The sequence below is a fragment of the Monodelphis domestica genome, chromosome 3, assembly GCF_027887165.1.
Source record: "Monodelphis domestica isolate mMonDom1 chromosome 3, mMonDom1.pri, whole genome shotgun sequence".
NCBI lineage: Eukaryota > Metazoa > Chordata > Mammalia > Didelphimorphia > Didelphidae > Monodelphis > Monodelphis domestica.
The window spans coordinates 92,906,527-92,933,695 of NC_077229.1; the positions used below are offsets into that span (position 1 = coordinate 92,906,527).

The 27,169-nt window shown below is 42.4% G+C and overlaps 1 protein-coding gene across 7 annotated transcripts; it reads right to left on the reverse strand.

Moving 5' to 3' along the window:
- Window positions 1–216: 216 nt before the first annotated feature.
- Window positions 217–25,385, reverse strand: ACER1 (alkaline ceramidase 1). Of its 7 annotated transcripts, none has more exons than XM_016432136.2 (8): window positions 21,610–21,763; window positions 13,827–13,935; window positions 5,582–5,696; window positions 4,699–4,840; window positions 4,491–4,628; window positions 3,566–3,700; window positions 3,077–3,284; window positions 217–573 (listed from the first exon to the last, which is right to left on the reverse strand). In XM_016432136.2, the coding sequence occupies exons 2-7, from the start codon at window positions 13,917–13,919 to the stop codon at window positions 3,101–3,103; spliced, it is 807 nt and encodes a 268-aa protein (XP_016287622.1). In that variant the 5' UTR covers window positions 13,920–13,935; window positions 21,610–21,763; the 3' UTR covers window positions 217–573; window positions 3,077–3,100. The 7 variants fall into 7 exon arrangements, with proteins under 7 accessions (XP_016287622.1, XP_016287620.1, XP_007489072.1 ...); XM_016432134.2 differs by having other exon boundaries at window positions 4,491–4,616; window positions 13,827–14,033; XM_007489010.3 differs by having other exon boundaries at window positions 13,827–14,033.
- Window positions 25,386–27,169: the final 1,784 nt, after the last annotated feature.

Consider the following 27,169-nt stretch of genomic DNA (forward strand, 5'->3'; position numbering starts at 1 on the left):
AAGGTCAGACAAATAAGGCATAGCAGAGTTGGAATTTAAGCCCAAGTCCTTTGCCTCCAAATCCCAGAACATTTACTACAATTGTGTTCCATTCTGGGGCCATCTTGTATGAAGGATACTGACAAACTAGGCTATATTCCAAGGAGGGATTTAGTATGATAAGAGGTATGGAGACTGCCAAAAGAAAATAATTTAAAGAAATTGGGAATACATATCTTGCAATTAGGGAAGATTTAGTAGGGACATGAAAACCATCCCCAAGTATTTGATTAAGACTTGGCTCACTTTAGCCACTTGTGGAGAAAGTAGGAGCAAAGCAGGCTCATCGCTGAACAGGAAATTTCCATTCACTGAAAAGAAAAATTCCCAACAATCTGAGCTATCACAAAATGAAATGAGATGACTCAGAAGAGCCGAGTTCCTCATCCTTGTAGGTCTTCAAGTGGAGGTGAGTGGTCACTTCTGAGAATAGTGGAGAGGATTCCTGCTCAGGTAGACAGCAGCCTAGAGACCTTCTGAAGTTGATGCCAGCTCCAAGATTCAAGTATTCCTGTGTTTCTATGATCAGAGGCACTGAGGAGAAAGATAGATGCTGAGGAGAGATGATCTGATGAGGGAGGAACACAGGGGAGAATGAGGGAACACTAGGAAGGGAGATGCTGGGGGCTATTGGAAGTAAGGAACATTGGCTCAGGCTTCAAGGAGAGGCTGGGTGGTGTAAACCTCAAAATTTCTTAGACTTATAAATGTTGGAAATTTCACCATTGGGAAATTTCATACTTGAAAAATTTCCTATTGATAGTGGGCCTTGACTATTGGAATGTGAATCCCATTGACATGGGAGGTTCCTTCTCCTTCCCTTCTTAAGATTACTTTAGGACAGAAACCCTTTGCTGAACAATGGAAAGGACTTTGACCTATGCTTAAGCATAGAACAGGAATTTCTTTGAGTCATGATTGATTTTAGAATTGATACAATGGAGATACTTGGAATCAATCTCCACCCTATTCAGTCCTAACAGAATTGAGTAAGGGCTGCAGCCAAGATCAAAATTTAATTATTCCAATCTCTACCCTACTCAGGTTAACAGGATTTAGAAAGGGCTGTAGCAAAGGAGCAAAGATTTAATTATTTGAAAATATGACCTTCAACAGACATGTGCAAAGCCTCTGGGTGGTCCTGGGTTAAACTAGAGCCTCCATTGGCACAGGGAAATTGATGGACAGTGATTGGTAGATGTGAGAACTGAGGGGAGGCAACTTGGATGGTTTCCTTAAAGATCAGGGGGGTCGGAAGACTCGAGGTGGTTGAGGAGTTGGCCGGAGTGGTTGCGGTGTGCTCTGAGAAGCTGGCTCTGAAGGAAGCTGAAGGTGGGGGCCTCTGAGACTGTTTCTCCATTTTGGTCACGTGAGTAATAGGGACTGATCTCTTTTCTTTGCCCCAGCTATCTAAGGGCTTGGGCCTTTTGGCCCAGCCTAAACAGAAGGGGTATTTAAGCCCTATTCCCTTCTCTCCCTTTTTCTCTCTCTCTATCTCTAATTCCTTTCTTACTCCTATTGTAATTAAACTCCATAAAAGATTTACTGCTGACTTGAGTTTTCATTTAGGAATTACATAGCTGAATTCCTTGGCGACCTTAAATTAATATATATCAGTCTTTTAAAGTGATTTCCTTGTCACAGTGGCCACTTGTCAGGGAGTGCATTCCTTCTCAGACATTGGAATAGATGGTCTCAACCATCTCTTCCAACTCTAAGATTCTGCAAGCCTATCATTCTGGGAGGAAGGGATATCCTGGGGGAGGGGGAGGGAGGAAGTCTGGGAAAGAGTGACCAAGAGTACAGACAGAGGTCGCAGAAACATGGCAGGTATTGAATGTTTATGTGGAAGCCATGAAGCCCTATAAGGAATGGCCCCTGATCAATTCAAACACATGGGGCTATCCTCCTCCAGCCTCAGGCAAGGATCTTCTTAGAGTTCTTGGAGCTTGTGTTTTCTCTTGTTTGGCCCCCTCCCAAACTGGCCTCACCATTCACCATCCACCAGCATTGAAGACTAAACAGATGAAGAGAAACATTAAGTGTGGTGGAGAGAAATGAAAGGAGAAAATAAGAGGGGAATAGGAGGACAGAAAAGGGAGAAAGGAAGAGAGGATTATGGAGAGCTAGAACCCTAAAGATCATTTCCCTACTTTTTGTCAGGACCATAGGTGAGGCTTCTATAAGTTGCAAGGTAACTTGCATGGAACTGAGAGTTAGAAAGATTCTAGAGATCTAACACAACCTATTTGTTTGGGGAAAGGGACTTGCCTGAGAGTCACACAGGTAGTAAGTGACAGAACTGGGACTACAATTCAGGTCTCCTGACTGTGATTTTTTTCCCATACCTCTATTTCTGACTAGATGAGGCATCCCTCCTGAGATGCTGTCCTTGTATCACAGAAGAAACAGGAGATTTAGAGCTCAATGGGTCTAACACATTCCTTTTATAGATTGAGAAATCAAAGTTTAATGAGGGAAAGAGACTTGCCCAAGGTCACCCAATGAGTTGCTATCAGATAATGAGCCTCATTTGTATACATTTGAATACACGTATGTGCTGTACTGAGTATCTCAAGATGGTTTATGGTGAGGGAACTGGAGGAACATATGAAACCAAACAGAGAAGGAATCTAGGGTTAGAAGGATGATAATAAGCCTTGGAAGTAGAAGGAATCTGAGAGATACAACCCTTCTGAAAAGTTCTGAAAGAGAAAATGACTTACCCAGGAAAAAATGGTAAGTTAGTAACTAAACTAAGATTCAAACCCAGCTCCTTTGACTTCAAATCCATTGTCCTTTCCATTATACCCACAAATGTTAGGGACACCACTGCTGGGGACCCCTTCTTATCTACAACTTCCCCAGATATTTCCTTTCCTGGAAGTGCTGGTTCCTGAAACATGGGAACAAAGGACCTTGAACCCCAATCCTGCTCTCTTTAGTTCCAGGATATCAGCTAACCCAAAATGTAGCTTGAGGTCTCTATCTACTGGATAGAGGGTTCCTTCCCTAGCCCAGAAACTTCTACACAGACCTGCTATTCCAAGTCCTGGGGCCATCAGCAGCTCTTGGTTTCATTGTTAGCCTTGTCATCCTTTAAGGTCACATAGGGCAGCCCCACAATCCATTCATCTCGAGGCCAGTAATGGATTTCCAGAGGGACATTTTGCATCTCGTAATGGCCATCCAGGAGAATTAAAATAGTTATTATATATGGAAATGCCATGCTGATCAAGATGTGCCTAGACGAACAGGTAAAAGGAGTGAGGGCTTTCTTAAACCTCCATGAATTTGCCCCTTGCTGAAGATTTCCCATCCCATAGGATTCCCCCTAACTGCCATAATCCCCAATCCTCCTAATTTCCCCTGGAACCCCCAAAACCTCACAAACTCATCCTTCTACCAGCCTCCTTCTTGTAGGCCCCCTCCTTGCTCATTTCTGGGACTCCTCCATATTGGTACTCTCAAATTACTGAGGCCTCCTAAGAGACTCCACAACCCTTGACCCCAGTTTGGCCCTCACCAGAAACTGTGCAAATATGTGAAATTGATCCTTTGAAAGAAGGGACAGAATAACCTGTCACAGATCCAGGTGGAAATCGCCATTGCCCACAGCATAAGTGCAACTCTGATCATATGATTCACCTTGGGATGGTTCCTAGAAGCCAAATAGAGATGTAGGTTAAATAGTGCCAATTCTCAGAATTATCCCACCAAAGATAAAGGTGCAGAGCTCCTACATGCAGGAGGATGACTCCCTAGTATGTCGTGCTTGTGTGGGAAAGAGTGGAAATGGAGGACATATGAGTGTCTATTTGTCTCTTCACCCTCATCTGTAAAAGGTGGGAGAGGTAGATGAAATGACTTCTTGGTCTTTCCAGTTTAGAAATCTTAGTCCAACCTATTTGTTTGATAGAGGCCCAGATTGAAGAAAGGGACTTGCCTGAGAGTCACACAGGTAGTAAGTGACAGAACTGGGACTAGAATTCAGGTCTCCTGACTCTGTGATTTTTTTCCCATACCTCTATTTCTGACTCCCTCTTCTTTTTTTTTTTTAAACCCTTACCTTCTGTCTTAGAATCAATACTGTGTATTGGTTCCCAGGCAGAAGCACAGTAAGGGATAGACAATGGGGGTTAAGTGAATTGCCCAGGAATGTCTACGGTCAGATTTGAACCCAGGACCACCCATCCCTAGGCCTCCCTCTCCTCTGGGCTCTGCCACATCTCAGAACAATGAGGCATCCTTCCTGAAACACTGTCCTTGTGTCACTTGTTAGAGGTGCTGCGCTTCTCTGTCTCTGTCTCTGTGTTGGTCTATCAACCAGGTTGGGGGATTTCTGGGGTTGGGTTCTCAGTGCACACAGGTGTGGCCACTCCATCCCTTCTGTGTTTCCTCCCTCCTCCGGTCCCTCTCTCAAACATCAGGCTGAGTGGACCAGGCCTCACTTCTTGTACTCTAGTCTCGTGAAATAGCAGATGTGCAGTGAAATGCCGTTGAGCACGTAGGCATTAACCACAGGCTTAATGAAGGCCAGGAAGGTGACGATGATCGAGATGACCAAGACCAGGCAACTGAAGAGGGACCTGTAGGTCAGAGGAGGAGGGTCAGACAGGGCAGAGAGCAAAGGCCCTAACTGACTACCTCCCTTTATACCTGTTCTTCTTCAAGAAAGCAGGAAAATAGCAGCGAGGAAACCAGAGACAATAGCATGTCGTCAGCAGCCAGAGGATGGCCAGTTCATCTAGGATTTGTCCAAAGAAACTCAGCGTCATGTGGAAGTATGAAGAAAACAGACCTAGAACCAACAAAATTCAGGGGTCCATACTTACCCATTTCTTGGTTCTCAAAGAAGCCTTTTCTGATTTCCATTGTTTCCCATTACCCCAATCCAATCAATAATTCCTATTCACTGGAAGAGTAGGAAGGGGTAGGGGTAGTGTTTCCAGACTGAGCGGATCCATAATATTGATAGCATCATAGGACTTAGAGCTTTTAGCAGGAAGGAGCCTTAGAAATAAACTAGTCCAAAATCATTTTATAAATTATGAAACTGAGGTCCAGGAAAGGAAACATCACCAAGGCAGAAAATGGCAGCAAAGCTGGGATTTGTATAGAGGTCTTCTGTTCAAATTCCAGGTTTGTTTCCATTATACATATATCCAAGCATCACCTGCTTGGTTCCAAGGACCTGATGGCTTAGAGAAACACTGACTACCTGACTCTAGAGCCTGGGAAACTCTGATCTATGGGAAACTGAGGGTTGGGGTAAATTGTCTAGGGGATGCCAGAGCCAGAGAGATGGGGGCTGGGGACCTGAAGATCAGGGAGATATTCACTATGGGACCCTGGGATCAAGGATATAACTGACCAGAGGATTCCAGACCAGGGAGATACTGACCAGGAGTTGGATGATGATAGCCAGGGGCCCCTATGTTGGGGAAAATCTAAGAAGGGGCTGGAGAGCAAATGATAAGAGCCTATAATAATCAGGGAGATGACCAGAGTATTCTGGGGTGGAGGGGTGCGATGATCATACCTATTAAGATGAAGAGGACCAAGGCCAGATGTACCTTGAGGGAGCGTTTCTGGGCATAAGGATGCATGAGATATATCATGAGTGGTCCAAAGATGAAGAAGGGCACATTGCTGATCTGTAAAATAACAATCAAGGTCATGCATGGTCAAGACCCAACTGGAAAATCTTTCCATTCACCTATCACACAAAACAGAAATCTGTCTCTCAGGCTGTCGGTTATGTCCCAAATCATCAGCTGCTGACCCATCGATCAATCTCTTCACAGGTCTTTCACTCCATCCCTTCTCATTTTCAAATTCCAGGAGTGCTTGTCAGTGCTTTGATATAGCAGGAGACTTCCACGGAGGGATCCATGCTTGGCTCTGTCCTGTTTAACATTTCTCTAACAAGTTAATAAGCCTCCCTCTTTTTTCTGATATTTTGCAATTCAGACTCTCTCCTGCCCCATTGTTCCCTACTCCCTAAGGTGGTAAATTGTCTAATGTAGCTTATTATCAAAGCTTTCATGCAATACATATTTCCATATACCTTACACCATGACTGTCCTTTGTTGTAATCTCTTTATACTATTGAGAAATGACTTGTAATCAATTAAAGCCTGCTTGACTAACAGAGGAAATGATCAGAATATATTAGAGAAAACTATCGGTCTTCTGTTGCCTTTCCCTGACACAGCTGGTAATAATAATAAAGCTTTTTGACCTGATCTGTACTCTAAAATTGTGAGCTGTAGGGGGCAGCTGGATGGAGAGCTGTAGGGGGCAGTGGATGGAGAGCCAGGCCTAGAGATGGGAGGTCCTGAGTTCAAATTTGACCACAGACACTTTCCAGTTATATGACCCTGGGCAGGTCACTTAACCCCAATTGCCTAGCCCTTACCACTCTTCTGCCTTGAAACCAATACACAGTATTGATTCCAAGAAGGAAGGTAAGGGTTTAAAAATAAAATAAAATAAAAAGTGTGAGCTGGGAAAGTTGTGTGAAAACTAGTTGGCATAATGGATAGAGGGTCAGATTTGGAGTCATAAAGCCTGAGTTCACATCCAATTTCACACACTAAACTGTGTGACCCTGGCCAAGTCACTCAACACCTCTGTCTGCCCCAGTTTCTTCACCAGTAAAATGGGGATGATTATAGCACCTACCTCATAGGTTTATTATGAGGATTAAATGGTATAATAATTATAAAACACTTAGTACAGAAGTCAGTGCATGGTATGTACTATATAAATATTAGCTATTGTCCCATGAAAGGATATCACACTTAATATCAGGTTAGAGCAGTGGGCTGAATTTAAACTGATGAAACTAAAGAGAGACAAATGTTAAGTCTTACACAGGAGTGCAAAATACAAATTTTATAAGTACAGAGTGAAGGCAATGTGGCTAGAGAGTCATTTATCTGAAAAAGCTACTGAGAATTTTAGTGGAATGCCAACTTCATATGTATCATCAGTATGAGTAGCAGCCAAAAAAATAATAATAATGTAGCCCTGGATTGTCCTGAGGCCAAGGGAAGTTAACGCACTTAACCAGGGTCACAGAGTTACTAGGTAAGGCAGAATTCAAACTCAGTTTTTCCTTGCTACAAGATTATCACTCTATCCATTGAGCTACTTAGCTGTCTCACAGACATGAACTAGAACAGATCTGCTGGTATTTTTATAGTGACGATGGTGGAACCACTTGATTTGGATGCCATCCCCACAGTGTGCAAATGGTATTCATGAGGTCCCAGATGAAATTGGGAAATTGGGACGAATGACTAGACCTATCAAATACATTCAGAAGGTGGTTCAGTGGATAGAGTATCAGATGTAGCTGGGAGGTCCTAGGTTCAAATTTGACCTCATATCTGTGACTCACTGCCTAGCCCATACCACTCTTCTGTCTTAGAACTAATACATAGCAAATGAGGCTTCAGACATTGCCTTGCTATGTGACCCTGAGCAAGTCATTTAATCCCAGTTGTCTAGTTCTTACCACTCTTCTCTTCTGCTTTGGAACCAACACTTGGTATTGATTCTTTTTTTTTTAAACCCTTATCTTCCATCTTGGAATCAATACTATGTGTTGATTACTACTAAGCAATGAGGGTTAAGTGACTTGCCCAGGGTCACACAGCTGGGAAGTGTCTGAGGCCAGATTTGAACCTAGGACCTCCCATCTCTGGGCCTGGCTCTCAATCCACTGAACTACCCAGCTTCCCCCACTTGGTATTGATTCTAAGGCAGGAGGTAAGTTTTGTTTAGGGGTTTTTAAGGCTTTCCTCAAGCAAACTATCTTCTATGATTACACTGAAATTAGATAGGATTGTATGGCAGAGAGAAGCAAATTCTGCTTCCTGCCTCTTGACAGAGAGCTAATGTCCTAAAAATGCTGAATGACTTACATTTCTGACATGGCCAAGGATGTCAGTTTGGTTTTAGAAGTTTGATCATGTTTATTTGTCACAAAGAAGGGAATTTTATTGGGCAGGATGGTCAGGTATTGGGAGTGGAGAGGAGGGGGGTGAAGAAAGGAGGGAAGGAGAGAGGGAAGAAGAGAGAGAGAGAAAGAGAGAGAGAGAGAGAAATGATAGGGATGACCAAAAAAAAAGGAAAGAAATCAAACATTTAGAAAAAAATAAACTCAAGAGAGCAAAGGGAAGTTCAGAGATGCAAACAAGCAGGACCATTTTGGAATTACTATATTAAATTTATTATGTACTTTTGAAAAATAACTTTTATGTCATCAGACTCCTGATTTCTTATATAATTCTTTTTCAGCTCTTCTTCATTTGGGAAACGATCATATTTTCTGCTCATCAAGTTCATAATAATAAAAAAATGCAATTGTTTAAATATATTTCATGACAGATATGACCATAAAGATAGTTTTCTTCAATGGTCCATTCAGTTCCAACATCAAGTGAGGTATAAAATAATTATGCCCACCTAAAGTATTTCTCAGTGTCATAGAAAATGTTTTGCTGAGTCCAAAAAAAAGAAATATTTATTTTTGATGAGAAGAATCTCAAAGTACTCTTATTTGGAGGTGACAATGGATGCTTACTTAACTAGGCCTCAGAATAGCTTGAAGGTTTACCAATGAAATTTGTAATCATTTTGAATGGCATTACCCTCACCATCCACAGTGGGGAGAAAAAGTGGATGGAAACTACATATTTCCCATTTTATAACATGAATTCCATTGAGTTAGTCATCAGGACACAGATCTTGGAGAGGCACTACTAATGGATAATAAACTGGGTCTAGATTGAATAGAGAGAGCAGGCTAGATGAGAATGACAGAACACTTTTAGTGGTGCCAAGGTGCTTGCTAAGCTTATTCCCTTAACTGACATAGATGTTTCTGATGCTGCCATTTGCCCACAAGCAGGTCACATTTATACGTTTTCCAAAGGGCAATAAAAAGAGATGTATTATGAGTTCAAACAGGCTACATCATGTTTCCAATGAAAACATGTAATTGAAAATATATAGGTATAATCAAACCAGAGAAAAGCTGAAGAAATATATCTTCTTTCTTTCTTTCTCCTTTCCTTGAAGAGGTGGGAGTCTGTAGGTACTGCACATTACATTTACTGTTAGCCTTGGTCACTGTGTTGGTTGTTTTTAATGTTAATTGGATTTCTTTGTTACAAGGGAAAACCCATTATTATATTTAGAGGGAGGGAGAGAGTGAGTGGGTGGAAAGGCAGGTATATTTGGATATGTAAAAAGGTATCATTAAAATATTAATATAAATAGAATAATTAAAGTATAATATTTGTGATCAGAAAAGGAGATGGATGAGATCTTTAAAGAGATATGGAGAGCCTGAGCATTGCATTAGTATCCAGAGAATTTGAAAAGAACAAGAAGAAGCCCTGCAATGCATTAGATCCTCAATGAAATATTTATGAAAAATCTGGACAAGAATCCCATATGATGAAATGGGGATGGGTTGGGAAGCAGTAGAGGCATCCGTGAGATCCTTGGTTTGACTTGTATTATGTGCTAGGCTGTCTCTCTTCAGAGATGAACAATGCAAAATTTCCTACCTCTGGAAGTTCATAGTTCCAGGATCCCATAGGAGATCTGTATACAATCAGTGTTGGAGAAAGTCAAAGGACACGCTTACCCAGAAGGTGGGTGGTCAGGAAGTTTTCCTGGAAACCTGAGTCATCCTAGCCATCTTCAGAAGCTCAGCTCCAGCTCCAGCTCCACCCTTGTCAGAACCTCATCTGTAATCTTGTTTTGAATTCTGAAGCCACATTTTAAGAAGAATATTGAAAACTTGGAGAGTATATAAAGAACAAACTGCACTGGTGAAAGGACCAGAGACTATGCTCCAACAAGGACTAATTGAAGGAATTGGAAATAGTAATAGCTAACATTCATTCATATACCATTTGCTATGTGTCAGACACTTGACAAATATCACCTCATTTGATCCTAGGAGGTGGATGCTATTATGATCTCCAGTTTAGAGCTGAGGAAACTGAGGCATAGTTAAACTTGCCCCGAGTCACATAGCTAGTGTCTGAGAGGATTTTAATTCAGAACTTTTTGACTCCGGGCCCAATATTCCTCCACTGAGCCATCCAGTTCCCCCCTTGATGGTAGCTGGGAATATTCCACTCAGAACATAACACTAGAATGGAGAGTTGCCATACAAAGGGAGTAGATTTGTTCTGATTGGTCCTGGGGACAGAATTAGCTGTAATCTTTCAGAGTAGAAGAGCTGACTTTCTACAAGGGCTGATCAAAACAGGAATGTGTGTCCTTAGAAGAATGAGAGTTTCCTGTCACTGGAGGTATTCCAGTGGAAGCTGGATGAGTTCTTGCTGAAATATTGCCAGAGATTTCCTGCATTTAGTCAGAGTTGGACTCCATGGACATCCTTTAAGGTTCGTCCTGACTTTAAGGGTCTATGGGCTTCTTAAGAGTGAGGATCATCATCTTTTGTCTTTCTTTGTATTCCCAGCTTAGCACAGTGCTGGTACATGAATTTTGTTCTGGTGCTTCAGTCAGAGTCATGTCTGACACTTCAGGACTCCACGGACCATAGCTATCCATGGAATTTTCTAGGCAAGGACGCTGGAGTGGTTTGCCTTTTCCTTCTTCAGTGTATTGTTTGACCAGGCAATCAGAGACATAGGATAGACTTTTTGACTGACTGACCTGAGCACTGAAGCCCTGGCGTATCTCTTCTCCATCCCATCCACTTTTTCACATTTTGTCTATATGACCAGAGATAACCATAGCTGAGAGTTCAAAGAGACCTTGGGAGTCATCTTAGTTTCTCTCATTTCACAATGAAGAAAAAGATGCCCAGAAAAATTGTGACCCCCTAAAAGTCACATAGTTTAGCAAGTAGCAGAGCTGAAATTGGAACTCAGGTCTTCCTACTGAATCAACATTGTTTCTCCTTGTCTAGTATGACTCCTAGTTATATCTTATCTAGCATTTGATTTAATAGATCCTTGATTTAAAAACAAAAAAAGCCATCCCAAAATATTCTCAGTGGTTCATGCCTATGATTCCCAGATTATGGCTCTCCTGCTTTTCTACCCCAAGCCTGTTCTGACTCAAGGCCAAAGATGGAATTGGAACTTCAGAACAACCTCAAAGTGGAATAAGCTGACTGATAGGTAGTGACAGGAATAAGCTCCCTGTCCTCAAGTAGAGATTCCAAGAGCACTATTGGGAATATGGTTGGAGGGAATTGCTGAATGGGTACACATCGGACCTGGATTCTGGCCCTGGCTCTACCATGAATTTACTATGTAATCTTGGGCAATCCATTCTTCTATAAACCATATCATCTTGATAATCTCTAACATTGTTTCTGGCTCTAAACACAAAAGCTCTTATAATCTCTCTGAGATTTTTTTTTGGTAGCTACTGAGACTGAGTGGAACTGGAATTCTCTGTTACCAGCCCTGCCCCCTCCACCTCTCTCAGTAATGCCAAGGGGCAGGGAGCCTCTCCTGCAAGAACAGCAAATGAGCCACTGAGAAGCATGGGGAAGATTGCAGCTGAGCAGGGAGACCCATGAATCAGCCCTGGGATCTCAGATCTGTGATGCTATCAGGCTTCACTGGGGCATGTCCCAAGCCATCCTCCATAATCTCAGATCTAGATCTGGGCTACAATCTGATGCTCAAGTTCAAATGCTTTATAGACACTCATTTCTTAAGAATGTCACTCAAAGGGGGACAGATGAGTGGCTCAATGGATTGAGAACCAGGCCTAGAGACAGGAAATCCTGGGTTCAAATCGGACCTCAGACATTTCCTAGCTGTGTGACCCTGCACAGTCACTTAACCCTCATTGCCTAGCCCTTACAGCTCTTCTGCCTTGAAACCAATACACAGTATTGAATCTAAGATGGAAGGTATGGATTTAAAAAATAATAATAAAAGAATGTCATTCAAAGTCCTTTGTCACCATCTTCCCCTTACCTTTCCCACCACCTTCTAACTCTTCTCCCACCAGATAGTCCCCCCCACACTCTAAATTGAGCCATGCCTCCCTCCTCACTTTTTTTTGAGACTCTGTTCCCTTTCCAGAGTACCTCTAGCCTCACTGATTCATCAGGTTCAAAATATTTAGTGCTTAGAGATGATCTGGGCCAAGTCCTTCATTTTATAAATAGGTAAACTGAGACCTCAGATAGAGAAATAACTTATCCAAGGTTCCACTGTTAATAAGTGCAGAACTGAGATTTGAACTAGGTTCTCTAATTCAAACTCTAGCCTCTCTCTATTAAACAATGCTGCCTCTAAGAGTTGAAAGGGATCTCACTGATCTTAAGTCACTGAAGTCAATCTTCTACCCAATGCAGAGTCCTCTTTCATAGTCTTCTTATCAGAGGAGTCAGTCTAAGGGTTGCTTGGACACTTTCAGTGAGCAGGACAGCCCTGTCCACTGTGAAGCAGCTCTACTTGTTAGAAATTTCCCTCTAACTGTTCCCAATTGCCCTCTCTGCTCCTGGTTCTGCATTTTATACACACAGAATGGTGCCATCTTCTTGTCCTCTCCAAATTTCACCAGTCCTCCAAAGCCCTTCCTCCTGCAGAAAGCCTTTTCTGACTATTCCAACTTCCTGTGGCCTATTCCTCCCTCCTTCCTCCTCTGAGCCCTGCCTCTGGCCACCTAGTCTGGCAAACGTGTCTCCAGGTGCCCTGAGATGGAGAGTACAGATAGCTCCATGCTACCCATTCTCACTGCTGGGAATACAGTGCATGCTATTGCCAAGCTCTGTCCTACCAACTGGAACTCTTGACAAGGGAAGACCTAAAAGATGGGGAGAGGAGAGACAGGAGAGGACTGAGTGGGCAATACCTGCTTTCTTCCTCTCAAAAAGTTTGAATATAAAGTCCTTGCCTCAACAACCCTGTGAAAGTAATTCAAGTGATATTTTGTCCCCACTTTACAGAGAAGGAGGACGAGGACCAGAGGGAAAGTGGCATGTCCAAGATCACACAGATAGATTAGAATTAGGAGTCAGGTCCTAGAGTTAGTTCTCAAATCAGAGTTCCCTAACATCTACCTGATCCTTAAAAGTGTCTCTATTATAACCACCAGGACTGAGGTGAGGGGTTAAAGGTTTTAGAGGGTTTCCCAAAGTCTAGAGCTAATAATAATAAGCAGTTCTAAGGGCATCTCCATGAACAGCCAATAGATGGACAGGGATTTTGCTAGCTTCAGGTGGAGCTAACAGAGGTCCAAAGTAAGCCGAAAGGATCATCCCCTATCCTGGTCCAAAAGATCGAAAAAGGAAATTTCTCTAGATATAACTGAACCTCCAAGCCTCTGATGTACCCTGGCCTCAACACCCCTCAGCTCACTCTGTATAAAACTCACAAAATGTTAGAACTAGGAGGATCAGACTCAGTAACTTCTTAACATTTTGTGACTTTATGAGAGAAAGTTACTCTGAGAGGGGAAGGATTTGCCCAAGGTCACACAGCCAATGAATGGAAGAGAGGATTAGAACCCAGGGCTTCCTAATCCCATTCTAGTGTCTTTCCCACATAATTGTCCCCCACACCCAGTTTAGTCCCCCAGTTTACACTCCAATCCCCTCCCTGGCACCTAAGAGACCCAGGTTAGCTCAGGATGCCCCAGAACCTCACACAGAGAAAGTCTTAGGAGACAGTCCTAAACTTTCTATGTGAGCATCATACTAAACCCCCTACCCTTGCTCCAGGATCCTTGACCTGGCCCAGGACCTCCTCTCCCCATAGCCTCACCGTGTTGTAGAATTCAGCCACCAACTCCGAGTACTGGAAGTTCTTTTCACACCAATCAATCTCAGAGCTCTGATAGGAGAATATGCTGGCCATGTCCCTTCTGGGTTGCCTTTGGGCATGAAGGCAGTAGCAGGTGAGTCTCTTACTCAGTCCGGGAGGAACCCATTGGGAGGGACCAAGGGAGGCGGGCAACGATGGAAAACTGGGCTTGACAGACAGCAAGAAGAAAAACCAGATCTTCTGGCTCCATCCTAATTATACCAGTACTTCAGAACTAAACAATTCTGGGACTATGGGATCTCACTTTGGGGACCTCATTCTATGGGTCTGGCCAGAAATTGGGACCAGGAGTTAGATTAGCAGCAAGAGCTACTCTGGGAACGACTCTTCAGAGAGAGCCATAGAACCTGAGGATTTAGAGCTGGAAGGGACCTTAAATAGCCTCTAGTCCAGTCCCTCTGATTTTACAAAGGAAGAAAGCGAAGCCCCAGGAAAGTGACTTTCTATCCCTGGTCATAATTTTCTATATGTTTTGTTAATGCTTGTCTCTGCTCATGTTATTCCTCCCTGATAGAATGTAAGCTCCTTGGGAGGAGACCCTTGATTTTGACTCTGTATCTCCAAGTGCCTAGCACAGTGTCTGGCACATGGGAAGACCCTCAATAAATGCTTTTTGAAACAACTACCAAAAAACCCCAACAACAACAACAACTACCAAAGAAACAGACAAAGAAACCCTACAATTGAATACTGTGAAATAAGTCTAGCCTCAAAGAAGATAGTAGAGTGAACCTCACCCCCTTCTTTGCAAAGGTGAAGGACTATGGGTGTGGAAAACTGCATAGGATGCCAAATTTGGTTAATGTGCTCATTTTGCTGAGTTGCTTTGTTCATTGTTATAAAAGATAGCTCTGGGAGGGAGGGGGGGGATAAAAGGGAATATTTGGAAATGAAAGTGATATAAAAACATCATTTTAAATTTTAAAATATAAATAAAAACTTCTGGATAAATAAAGAATGAGTGAGTGAAGAGTGAGAAGGGAGTTGTTCCAAGGAAACAAAGTCAGCCAACAATGTAGGCGGGCCCTATATGAAATTCATTGAACAATAGCATTTTGTTTTCTTATCACTTCTTAGAAATTGAAAGAGGGAAAGTGTAAAGAAAGGGAATAAGTTATCTAAGGTCACAGAAATGGCCAGTGGCAGATTAAGGATTTGAACCATGACTTAGAATGTAATTCTTCCAGGAAAGACCCTTGCCTCAGGACCTTTGCTTAATATTCTCCCTCAACTGGCTGGTTGTAGCCATGGACTATCTCTTCTACAATCTTAGTTCTTTGCTCTTTCTTCACTAATTCTCCCCATCCTCAAAGAATACTCAGTTTCATTGCCTGGGCAACTTCCCAGGAATATGACCCTAGTTGGACAACTCATGGCTGCCTCTAGGGTTAAAAAATGCCTTTGAGGTTTATGTACTAAGTATCCTTTGAGATCCTTCAATATAGTAAAGTTCTAAAAGACCTTGAAATCCTAGAATTTTAGAATTCTGAGTTGTATGGGGCCTTAGAAATCAATTTCTCTCCCACCCTTGTTTTACAGAGGAAGTGTCTTGGGCTCAGAAGTTTCCTAGAGTATGGAGAGAACCTCCAAGTGTATGGAGGTTCTTATAAGGAGAGATGGTACAATGCTGGGCCCTTTTCCACTCCCATCCCCAAATGCCTCTGGTTCTTTGACGGAAAGAGGTGCCTCTTCTTTGTTTTCACAGCACTATTGGCCTCAGTGATCTCCTACCAGGCCAGATTCTCAGCACAGAAAGAACAGACAAGGGGTGGACCTACTGTTACACCAGAAGGTTGGTCTTGGGAGTTTCTGCTGCTTTGGGCCTCTTGACTTTGGTGTTGGGGCCATTCTTGTTTATCTCAAAGTCTAGTTTGGAAATTCTTGTTCATCACAAGCCTAGCCTGGGGATTTCAAAGCACTTATAAAAATTCTAGAACTGGAGATTTCAAAGAATTTGGAGCCCTCAGGATTATTCGATGCACTTGGAGCACTAAGAAGACCTTTTCAGGTCTTTTCAGCTATAAATCCTGTGATCTCAAGGCATCAAGTCTTTGAATCACTGCAGGATCTCCAAATATTTAAAGCTCCAAAGATCTCAGAGCTCAATCTGGAGCTGGCATTGGGCAGGGTCTATTGCATAAGTGTTGTGTCTGCTTGGCAGAGAAGGGGTATAGGCAAGAGATTTCCTCCCTCCCTTCGGGTCCCAGCTATTTGCCAATTCTCTTGGTGAATGATTTCTCCCCTAGGATAGAAGCCCCACCCTAGATATGATAGAAAAAGAGAGAAGAGTCTCCTAATTCCAAATGTCTAGTTTTTTTTAAGTGGGGCTTTTTCTATTGATTCAGCTGGCCTCCCTTGACCCTTTTCTATGATTCCCAAAGGCTTCCTGGGCTCTTCTTCCAAAGCCCTACTCTACCCACCCTGAGACCTGGGGCTGAAAGAGGTGCTGAGGACTTTTTTAAGGCACTGTAAGGCAGAAAAAGAAAATTGGCATCAAATTTACAAAGGCCAGGGTAGAAGTCCTGGCTTTGTCACTAGCACCTACCTATAGGACCCTGAGCATGCCATATTTCTCTGGGCCTCAAGTTTCCTTCTTTGGAAAATGAAGAAGTTTGGACTAAATGAAGTAGCAGTAAGATATAATGGAAAGAGTTTGGAATTTGACACTGAATAATCTGAATTCAAGTTGTGACTCTTCAAATTACTCTGTGATCTTTGAAAAGCCTTTTCTCCACTCTAGACTTGAGATCTGCCATCTGTAAAATGAAGAGACTGGATTTGATCTTTAAGGCACTTCCAGTTCTGTCACTATGAGATTCCTTGGTGCTCTTGGGAAGAAGCTAAACTTTGAGATTAATGACAATTTCCTCTGTAATCCACCCCAAAGTTTAACCCAATTTCAAACTACCCTCATTAGTGACTCCAGTGCTTAATTTTATATTGGCGTAGACCTCATACATACACACAATTTATATATGCTTCTCAAGAAACTGGGGCTCTGACCTAGCAGGAGCTGGGCCTGCCTGAAGAGATCATCAGCCAGTAGCACTAGGGAAAGAGAGGGAGAGGCACCACCTTCCTTCAAAGAATAGGCAGGAGACATGGACTGGAAAGGGAGGAAGACTTTGGGACTGACCTTTTGCTCTTGCTTGAAAAATGGCACCACTGCTGGGATCTCAGTGTTTGAAAAACCGAAATATTTGTACAGGACCTCTAACTTCCTTGATCTGTGAATAACCATCCTTGGGGACAAAACTACCCAAACTCAGCCAGGAAAACAACAGAAAGCAGGGTAAAAGGCAAACGATTTTAGGCTCAAGTTTGATCTATAATAAGAAAGGGAGAAAAAGTAAAGCAAGAGGTATGGAATGAAGCACCCCTTTTCAGACATGGTCAATGTTTGGGTTTGTTTTGCTTCAGTCCTTTTCTATTATGGGGGTGATTCTTTTGGGAAATGGAGGAGAGAGGGGAAGGAAGGAAGGAAGGAAGGAAGGAAGGAAGGAAGGAAGGAAGGAAGGAAGGAAGGAAGGAAGGAAGGAAGGAAGGAAAGGAGGGAAAGGAGGGAAAGGAGGGAAAGGAGGTGAGGGAGGGAGGGGAGGGAAGATGTGGATATCTGTGACCCTTGTCTTGGAATCTCTGACTTCCTAGTCTCTGAACTCTGGGCAAAATAACTTGCCAGTCCACTGTTAGAGCAATTCTGGAAGGTCACTTCTTGCCCATCTGAACCTTTAGTAGCTACCAGGCCTTTCTCCTGAGAGGGTGAAAAGAAGTCTGACTTGAGAGTTATAGAACCTAGGTTCCATTTTTTGTTCTGCTACTTAACTTGTGAGACTTTGGGCAATTTATTTCCTCTCTCTGGACTTCAGTTTCCTCACTGGTATTGTAAGCAGGGCAGACCAGATGACCTCTTAGGTCTTTTCTAGGTCTGGTCTATGTTCTGAGTGCCTTTCCAGCTCTGGCATTCTCCAATTCCTTAGCTCTGTGATTCTCTTGCTGATAGGCTAAGATATGATTTATGTGCATTTTTAATCAATCAAGAAGCATTTACTTCTTTGCCAAGCATTGCGTAAAATTGCAGATACAAATAAAGGAGGCAGAGGTGGCCCTGGCCCTAAGGAGTTCACATTCTAGTGAAGAAACAACTTAGAAATAAGGAGGTACATGTAAGATATTAACGAAGCAGGTAAGAGGTAATCTCAACCTCTAGGTACATATAAAATATTGACAAAGTTAGGTGAGAGGTAATCTCACTCTTTTGTTTTGTAAAAAGGGGGAAGTACTAAGAGGTTAGAGGATGAGGAAGAACATCCCAGCTTTGAGCAATCCAGGAAACCTGAGAGGCAAGGATGAAGAGTGGCATCTTCCAGGGATGGGGTTCAGCCAGTGCTGAAGCAAAAGACACAGAGGTGAGAAATGCAGGGACATGTATGAACTTTGAGTAGCCCAGTGCAGCTGTAGACTGAAATAGTAGAAAGGAGCTAATTTAAAGAGATCTATAAATACCCAATAAATATGAGTTTATATTTGATCATGAAGGTAAGAGGTTGCTGGAAAGAGGTTCAGCCAGAGCAAAGGCATGGAGATGGGGAGATAGAGGGTCATATGTGAACTCTGAGTAACCCAGAGCAATTGTATGATAGCATGTGTCTGTGCTATTGTGTGGAAAAGCTATGGTCACAATCATAGCCTCTCAGAATAGTAAGAGATCTCAGAGTGCATCTAGTTTAACCATACCGAGTAGGAAGCCCTAACAAGTGGTCTCCACTTAATGGTCTCCATTGATGAAGTCACTACCTTCCCTAGGCAGCCCATTTCATTCTTGGACAGCTTTCATTACTAAGAAATTCTACTATATATTTATCCTATTCACTTCAATAATTGGGAGAAGGGATGACTGAAAAAGGGTTATTTCTAACCTTTGACAAGCAGAACAATTCTTCCACAGGATATTATTCAAATATTTGAAGATAGTCATTGTGTTCTACGGAAGTATTCTCTAGGCTAGTCTTTTCTTTGATATGACCAACACAGGATGCCCACTTCTGGACCCTCCCCAGCCTATCAATACTCCTTTTCAAATATGGCACCTTGAATGGAATATATCAGATGTGATTTGAGAAAGGCACAGCACAAAGCAGGAATCAACCTCCTCTTCTGTTTTGACAAATTTCATTTCTCTCAATTCAGTCAAAGATTGTATTAGCTTCAGTGGCAATCATATCACACTGAGTTATCAGTTCATCAAAATTCCCAAGATCCTTTCCCCAAGACCTGTCATCTAACTACAGCTCTTCTCTTCCATTCTATCCTGTTCCTGTTTGTTTTTTTTTTTAAACCAAGGAAAGGATTTTACATTTTTCCTCTATTAAATCTCATTTGTGAGATTTGGTCCACTGTCCTGACCTGTTGAGATCTTTTTGAATCCCAGTTCTGTCTTCCAACAGGCTTAAATTTTCAAGTTTCATGCTATCTTCAAATCTGATAAGATTACCTACCTACTATGCTTTCGTTCATCCAAGTAATTAGGAAAAAATATTGATTATCAAAGGACCAAACATAGATCCCTAAGGCACTCCATTAGAGACTTCTCTCCTAGTTTAACACTGATTCATTATGGCCACTGTGAATATGATCACTCAACCAGTTCCAAGTGGTACTATTGCTAATGTCAATTGTTTTGTTTTGTTTTTTAATGTGGTGATAAAGACCTTGATCCTTTGATTTCTGACCTTAGCTGAAATCCAAGGAATCTATCATTGTAGAGCTTGACTCTTTGTGTGGGTCTGGACATCAATGAGAAATGCTAGGAAGATTTTTTTTTTCTGAGTGATGGAAAGAAAAATGTGTAATAATATGGAAAAATTATGTTCTGCTGGAAGGAAGGAAGGAAGGAAGGAAGGAAGGAAGGAAGGAAGGAAGGAAGGAAGGAAGGAAGGAAGGAAGGAAGGAAGGAAGGAAGGAAGGAAGGAAGGAAGGAAGGAAGGAAGGACTTATTAAGTGTCTATCATGTGCCAGGCACTATGCTAAGTAAGCACATTACAATTACTACCTTCTTTGATCTTCACAACCCTGGGAGGTAGATGACCATTATTATTTTCATTTTATAGTCAAAGAAACTGAGGCAGTCAAGTACCTTGACCAGGGTCACAGATCCAGTAAATATCTGAAGTTAAGTTTGAACAGATCTTTCTGACTCCAATTCCAGTTCTCTAATGTACCAGTTAACTGTATCAGCTAACCCTGATAACCAGAAGGACTTCTGGTTAGCCCAAAATGGATTTGGAAACAATAGAAAGGTACATTAAGTTAATGATGGAGAGGTTTCTTTTATGTGTCCTTTTGGCCATCTATAATAGTCCTGTGGTGAAAGGTCTATAATTTGCTGCTTTTCTCCCTTATAAGCAAAACTCTTTTTAAAAATTATGTTTATAAACCTCAATTCATGCTAGAAAGGGGGTGGACACTAAAGTCAAATAACCCCAAATTTAGATAAATCTCTAAAACCTGGAATGTAGGCCATCAGAAATGGTAGTGATCTAGCACACAGAATGTCGAGCTGGAAGAGATCTTAGAATACAGAATGTCAGAAGTGGGAGGAACTTTAGAATACTAAGAATCAGAGCTGGGAAGATCCTTTGGAAATATCAATACAAATAACCCTACTTGATGCCTAACCCTAGATTGCCCCACCTCAATTTTGTAGATGGGGAAATCAAGACCCAGAAAAGGAGCTAGGAAAAAAAAACTCAGCTGTCCTGGATTCTTTCTCCTATACTAGGACCAAGGAGATTATTAAAAACTAAAGCTAGTTTTATTATTTAGGCTTTTACTGAAGACCTTGATGGGATATATGTTAATGAGAGACTCCTAAAAAGCCAAAGGAAAGGAGGAGGAAAGAACACTAGATTCAGTCTCAATCTTAGCTTTTCAATTTCTTGTTTATTTACATAACTGTGACTATTACTACTGCTACTACTACTAAAACTACTACTAAATATTTATATAGCTGTCTATATATATATAATAACCACTTGTTGAATCTCACAACAATCCCATGAGGCAAGTAAAATTAAGACCTGCTATTCCCTGTTTTATAGATGAAGCTAAGGATGAGAGGAGTTAAGTGCCTTGCCCAGAGTTAGAGAGCTAGTAAGTTTCAGAAGTAATATTCAAACCAATAGGTTTCTAACTCAAAATTTAGCATTTTATCCATTATGATATGCTTCCTAATGCTATCTTTATTTACAACTCTGGACCTGTTTCTCTTTCTGCAAAATAAGGGTACTGGACTAAATAATCTCTAAAGTCCCTTCAAAATAACCAAATGATTTATGGGGGTAAACTAATTATATTACATCTTCATGTCCATGAGTGAGAAGGGCCTCTTAAATGTAACAGAGAACTCACCTATGCACTAATAATAACTCCATATCTTTCTGGGCTAATTGGTAAGATTCCTTTCTTGGATTTTCCAGGCTCCCCTGAAACCTCCATAATAGTCATTGTCAGGGTGGGAGGGAAGAAATGGGTATCATTATCCCCTTTCATAGATGAGGAAATTAAAGCTTTGAGAAAGGGGAGAGGAGACTTGCCTAAGATCAGGAGCAGAATTGAGACTAGAATCTAGGTGTCCCTAATTCTCAGGCTGGCCCCTCAAAAGATGAGAACTGAAGCCTAGAGTTTTGGCAGGAGGGACAACTCAGTGACTGTTAACTATCGGTACCTCACAAGTAGTATGGCCCTAGAGGCTTCTCTCTGGATCTTGCTCAGTGGGTTGGGATGCTGAGATACAGATCTGATTTGGGGGATGAGGGGCCCAGGTCCATTCTTCTTTACCCACAAAATTAGTGACACTTCCCTCTTCCTACCCCTAGGCATTCAAGAAATCACTAGGACCCAGGGAGGGGTTATGTGCTGATAGTTATGACATGGGGCCCATTGTGCTGGTCACTCTGAGGGAGCAGGTTTGAAGACCAAGGTTGGGAGGTGGGCAGTGGAGGAAAGAAATGGAAAAATAGTTCTGTTCTCTGGACTTCTCTGTATATGTATTCTCACGGGCAATCAGTTGGTCCTTGTTTTTATTACTCAGGATTTTTTTATTATTTATTTTTTTATTACTCAGGATAATATAACACAGGAGTGCTGGCTCTGTCTGGACGTTGCTCCCCCTTATTATGAAGCCTTTGCCATCAACAACTCCTGCTCTGTCTATCCTAGCAACTGCTCATGGGAAGAGGAGGCTCACCTTCCAAGCGGTCAAAGGCTTCGGCCTCTGTGTTGGCAGCCGTGTTGGCAGCCAAAGTTCAAGCCTGACCTCCCCATGTAGTTTTTTCCCATCCTATACTCAGGAAGCAAAATTCTTCCTTCCCCCCTCCAGGTCTCATTGGCTTTGCACCATCACAGGGTTGACCCCTTGTGTGTCCATATCCATCCTGAAGAGACACTCTGAGATTTGTGTTAAGGCCACTGTTCTCCCCCGAATAATCTACCATTCCAGCCCAGACCTGTTTCACTCTTGGGATGCCCACCTTGCTCCACGCACTAAAAGGGAACCTATCACCGCTATCACTTTAGCCACTATTTTTGGGTTGGTGGGTATCATTACGGGAGGTCGCCTCCCTGGTGGCCCACTCCCAAAGCCTCTCAGCCTTGAAAACCACAGTAGACGAAGATCTAGCTAGAATACAGGCCCCCATCTTCCACTTGGAGGAATCCCTCTCTTCCCTAGCTGAGGTCGCCCTTCAAAATAGGTGTGACCTAGACCTCCTTTTCTTATAGCAGAGTGGCCTGTGCGCAGCCCTTGGCGAGGAATGTTGCTTTTATGTGAACCACTCTGGGGTAGTTAGGGAATCCATGACCAAGTTACAGGAAAGTCTAGAAGCCAGACGAAAAGAAGGGGCGGCCGGTATGCCTTGGTATGCCCGGCTTTTTCAGACCTCTCCCTGGCTCGCAACCCTCATCTCGCCATTCTGATTCTCCTGCTCACGTTCGGCCCCTGTATCCTTAACCAGTTGGTGAGGTTTGTCAAAGACCGCATTAATACTGTTCAGCTCATGGTCTTGAGACAGCAGTACCAGCCCCTGGCCACGGTCGAGGGTTCTTCCCATGATAACCTGCCCCTACAGACACTCTCTCCTGAACTTACATAAAGCCAAAAGAAGTGGGGAATGAAGGAATGAAGGAGCAAGAAGAAGCGGCCAAACTTCACCCTCTAGTTCCATTAAGGGCCTAAACCACAAACCATTGAATGTTCCAGGGCCCTGACAAACATCCTGCTTGAGTAACAGCCTGTCACAAGAACGCTACCAACCCGGAACCCCAAAACATATATATGTTTCTCCCTGACCTGACTGGGGTGGAACTCTTTATGCTGAGCTCCTCTAGCGCGCTAGTTAATAAAGGCTATCCTTTGTTTGAAAAAAAAATTATTATCCTTATCTATGAGAAGGTAGGGAGGACAGAGATTGGGGTTTATTCTCCTTTGGGTCTCCTCTTCTTGTCACTGTTCCTCTAGCACCTCCCAAAGAGCTCTGCATAAAGGAGAAAAGTTTATTGACTGCCTATAGTCATATGAAAAAGAAATTAAAAAAGAAATGAAGATCAAGGAGAAAGATATAGAGAACAAGAAGGGGAGGAGGAAAGGGGAGAAGGAGGAAAAAAAAGGAGAACATTAAAAAAAAGAGAAGTAAAGAAAACAAAAAGTTAGTAGAAGATAAAAGGGGAGGGGGCTAGGAGCAGAAGAGGGACCTTGAGATAGAAAGAAGATAATGTCATGTCAGATGACATTGGGCTCTAGTCTCTAGAAGTCAAGCTCATGGCTGTGGAAGAACTGGCTGGTTCAGTATACCCACTTCATTTGCAATCTTCTTGGCTGGATGACAGCTATGCTTAGTCATTGCAGAATCTGGAGCAGCCTGTCACAGCTTTGAGTGTGGGGAACATTAGGCCTGACATGGTACTGAAGGATTCTAGAAGTCAGTGTAAGAAGGTGAAAAGGGAAACTAAAAAAGGGCTCTAGTCTTCTTGTGTAAGATCTCCCAGTCTGGGGGCAGCTGGGTAGCTCAGTGGTTGAGAGTCAGATCGAGAGATGGGAGGTTCAAATCTGGCCTCAGACACTTCCTAGCTGTGTGACCCTGGGCAAGTCACTTGACCCCCATTGCCTAGCCCTTATCACTCTTCTGCCTTGGAGCCAATACACAGTATTGATTCCAAGATGGAAGGTAAGGGCTTTAATTTAAAAAAAAAAAAGATCTCCCAGTCTGTCGAGGAAGACAAGATTCATACCCTCATACCCCTGGCCCAGAAGTAACACTTGGCTGTGTGTTCTCAGGTTATTAAAGAGGTAGACCAAACAAGCAGGTTGGGGCAGTTCAGAAGAAAGAATTACTGGGAGATGCTGGGCAGAGGGGAGAAATCAAGGAGGGTTTCTTAATAAAGGCAGTACGATAACTAAACCTTGAAAGATGGGGAAGGCAGTGAAAAGAAGGGCATTGCAGGCAGGAGAAAGAACTTTATCATCTTCTCCAACCTCTGTCTGAAGAGGGAATCCTCTCAACAAAATCCTGCCTCTCCTGAAAGACTTCCAAAGATGGGATATCTTCCAAGGCAGCCTGTTTCATTTCTAAATAGTTCAGATTATTAAGAAGAGTCTCCTTTTGCATCAGGCTTAAATCTATCACTCTATAATTATTACCCTTTACTCTTAATTTGGTCCTCTGTGGTAAAGCAGAAATAAAGTAAACTCATTTCTATGGGGAAACCTGTCAAAGGCTTGCAAGCACCTTGTGTCTCTCCTAAATCTTTTGTTCTCTAGACTAAACATCCCCAGATTCTTCAGCGTATCTTTATATGGCATAATCTCAAAGTTTCTTTACTATTCTGGTCAATCCAATTTCTTCATACCTGTTGTATTCTCCCCATTAAGAGATAAGCTTCCAATAGACTGGGTCATGTTTTTTCTTTGTATCCTCAGATCCTTGCACCATGTCTTACACATTTCATACTATTAAATATTTAACTGGATTAAACCAATCCTTTTGTGTTTCTGTGTTCTTCATCATTGTGACAAGGAAATCACTTTAAAAGACTGATATATATTAATTTAAGGTCACCAAGGAATTCAGCTATGTAATTACTAAATGAAAACTCAAGTCAGCAGTCAACCTTTTATGGAGTTTTTAATTACAAACAGGAGGAAGAAAGGTATGAGAGAGAGAGAGAGAGAGAGAGAGAGAGAGAGAGAGAGAGAGAGAGAGAGAGAGAGAGAGAAAGAGAGAGGGGAGAGAAGAGAATAGGGCTTAAATACCCCCTCTGTTTAGGCTGGGCCAAAAGGCCCAAGCCCTTAGATAGCTGAGGCAAAGAAAAGAGATCAGTCCCTATCACTCACGTGACCAAAATGGAGAAACAGTCTCAGGGGCCTCCACCTCCAGCCTTCTTCAGAGCAAGCTTCTCAGAGCACAACCTCTCAGAGCAAAACCTCTCGAACCCTCTAGTCCTCAGACTCCTCTATCTTTAAGGAAACCATCCAAGTTCCCTCCCCTCAGTTCTCACATCTACCAATCACTATCCATGTCTTCCCTGTGCCAATGGTGGCTCTAGCTTAACCCAGGACCGCCCAGAGGTCTGCCCCTTTGCACATGTCTGTTGAAGGTCATATTCTCAAATAATTAAATCTTGATCCTTTGCTGCAGCCCTTCCTAAATCCTTTTACTCTGAGTAGGGTGGAGATTGTATTTTCCAAGACCTGGTTCTGTCATTCCAAGTATCTCTATTGTATTAATTCTAAAATCAATCATGACTCAAAGAACTTCCTGTTCTATGCTTAAGCATAGGTCAAAGCCCTTTCCATTGTTTAGCAAAAGGTTTCTGTCCTAAAGTAGTCTTAGGTAGGGAAGAGAAGGATCCTCCTGTGCCAAGGGGGTTCACATTCCAATAGAGATCTTACTATCAGTAGGAAATGTTTTCCAAGTATGAAATTTTCCAATGGTGAAATTTCCAACATTCATAAGTCTAAGAAATTTTAAGGTTTACATCATGGATACTCTTTTAAAGGGTGAGTTCAAACACTAAATTACTATGTTCATTACTACTGTGTATAGTAAGAGCTGAATGGCAAGTGGACACCAAAAACAGAAAGCAGCTCTAAAAAGGGCTCAACAAGCCCTCCTACCAGAAGTACTAGTCTTCCCTGAACACCACAGACACCCCAAGAAGCTATAGCATGTGAAATGGTCAAAGACAGGAAAACTGTCTTGTGTAAAGGTGAAAATTAATGGTTGGGCAATAATTTTATGACATTATGTGGTCGCCAATATTTATGATATCTTGCGTCAGAATTTTATTTACAAATATTTACAAAATGGAGAGGAAACAATAAAGTAGAGAAATATGAAAAGGTTAGAGAGGTTATCTATCCTATCAACCTAAATGTTTACTCTAGGTCTACATCCTCTAGGAAAAGATCAATTAGATCTCAACCAGGAAGGCTGGTGTTGAGTAACCACCAGGCCTCCTCCAAAATGTAAGCTAGACTCTAAAGAAACTAGTAGTCAGCCTTTCACTCACCTAACAAAGTAGTCCCGGAGTAAGAGTCTAAGTTGAAGCCAAGCTCCAAGCCCCAAATCCAAGACCCAGCCTCTAGTGAAACTACCTCAAAGACTCTCCCCGGTCAGATGACTATCTGCAGAAGACAATCTCTTCAGACTATCTTCTCAAAGACAATCTGCTCTAAGGGAATTTGGGGCTTGCTTTTATGGTAACTTCTTGTCCCTGCTTCTCTTCACAGGGGCCAATCACAGTTTCCAAATTGTCTAGCACTGCCCAGGGGGCAGTGTCTGTGGGATCGACTTCTCACCTTCTGAAGGTTAAGTTCTCACCTTCTGGAGAGGTGAATACTCATCCTGACTGATTGAGATTCTGAGGGTGTGAATTCACTAAGCAGTTTGCAAAGCTTCTCTACCAAGTTCAAGCTTGTGTTGATTCAATCAAAAAGGTAGACAAAGGAGAGTTAATCTTGTCTTCACAATCTAGTGAGGCACTTAAATTAGTGTAAACTCAGGATAGACAACAGAGTAAAGATTTCTCTTTCACATAGGCTAAACCATGTTGAGGGTAACCAGTAACTGACAGACCTCAAATCCATCCCTGAACTAGGGGGGAAGGGACAGTGCAGGGAGTGTCTACCCTAGGCAGGTGAAGACTGTCCTAGACATGCAAGGGGCAGATGAGAAAAATTTGTTGCAATAGCCATGAAAGAGGCAGAAGAAGGTGCTGAGCACTTAGAG

Coding starts and splice junctions, on each gene's coding strand:
- ACER1 (XM_016432136.2), bottom strand. CDS start 13,919: ATGGCCAGCATATTCTCCTATCAGAGCTCTGAGATTGATTGGTGTGAA. Junction 4,841..5,581: donor GGTCCTCTTCATCTTAATAG/GTATGATCATCG, acceptor TGTTGGTTCTAG/GTCTGTTTTCTTCATACTTC. Junction 3,701..4,490: donor ACGAGACTAGAGTACAAGAA/GTGAGGCCTGGT, acceptor TTTGGCTTCTAG/GAACCATCCCAAGGTGAATC.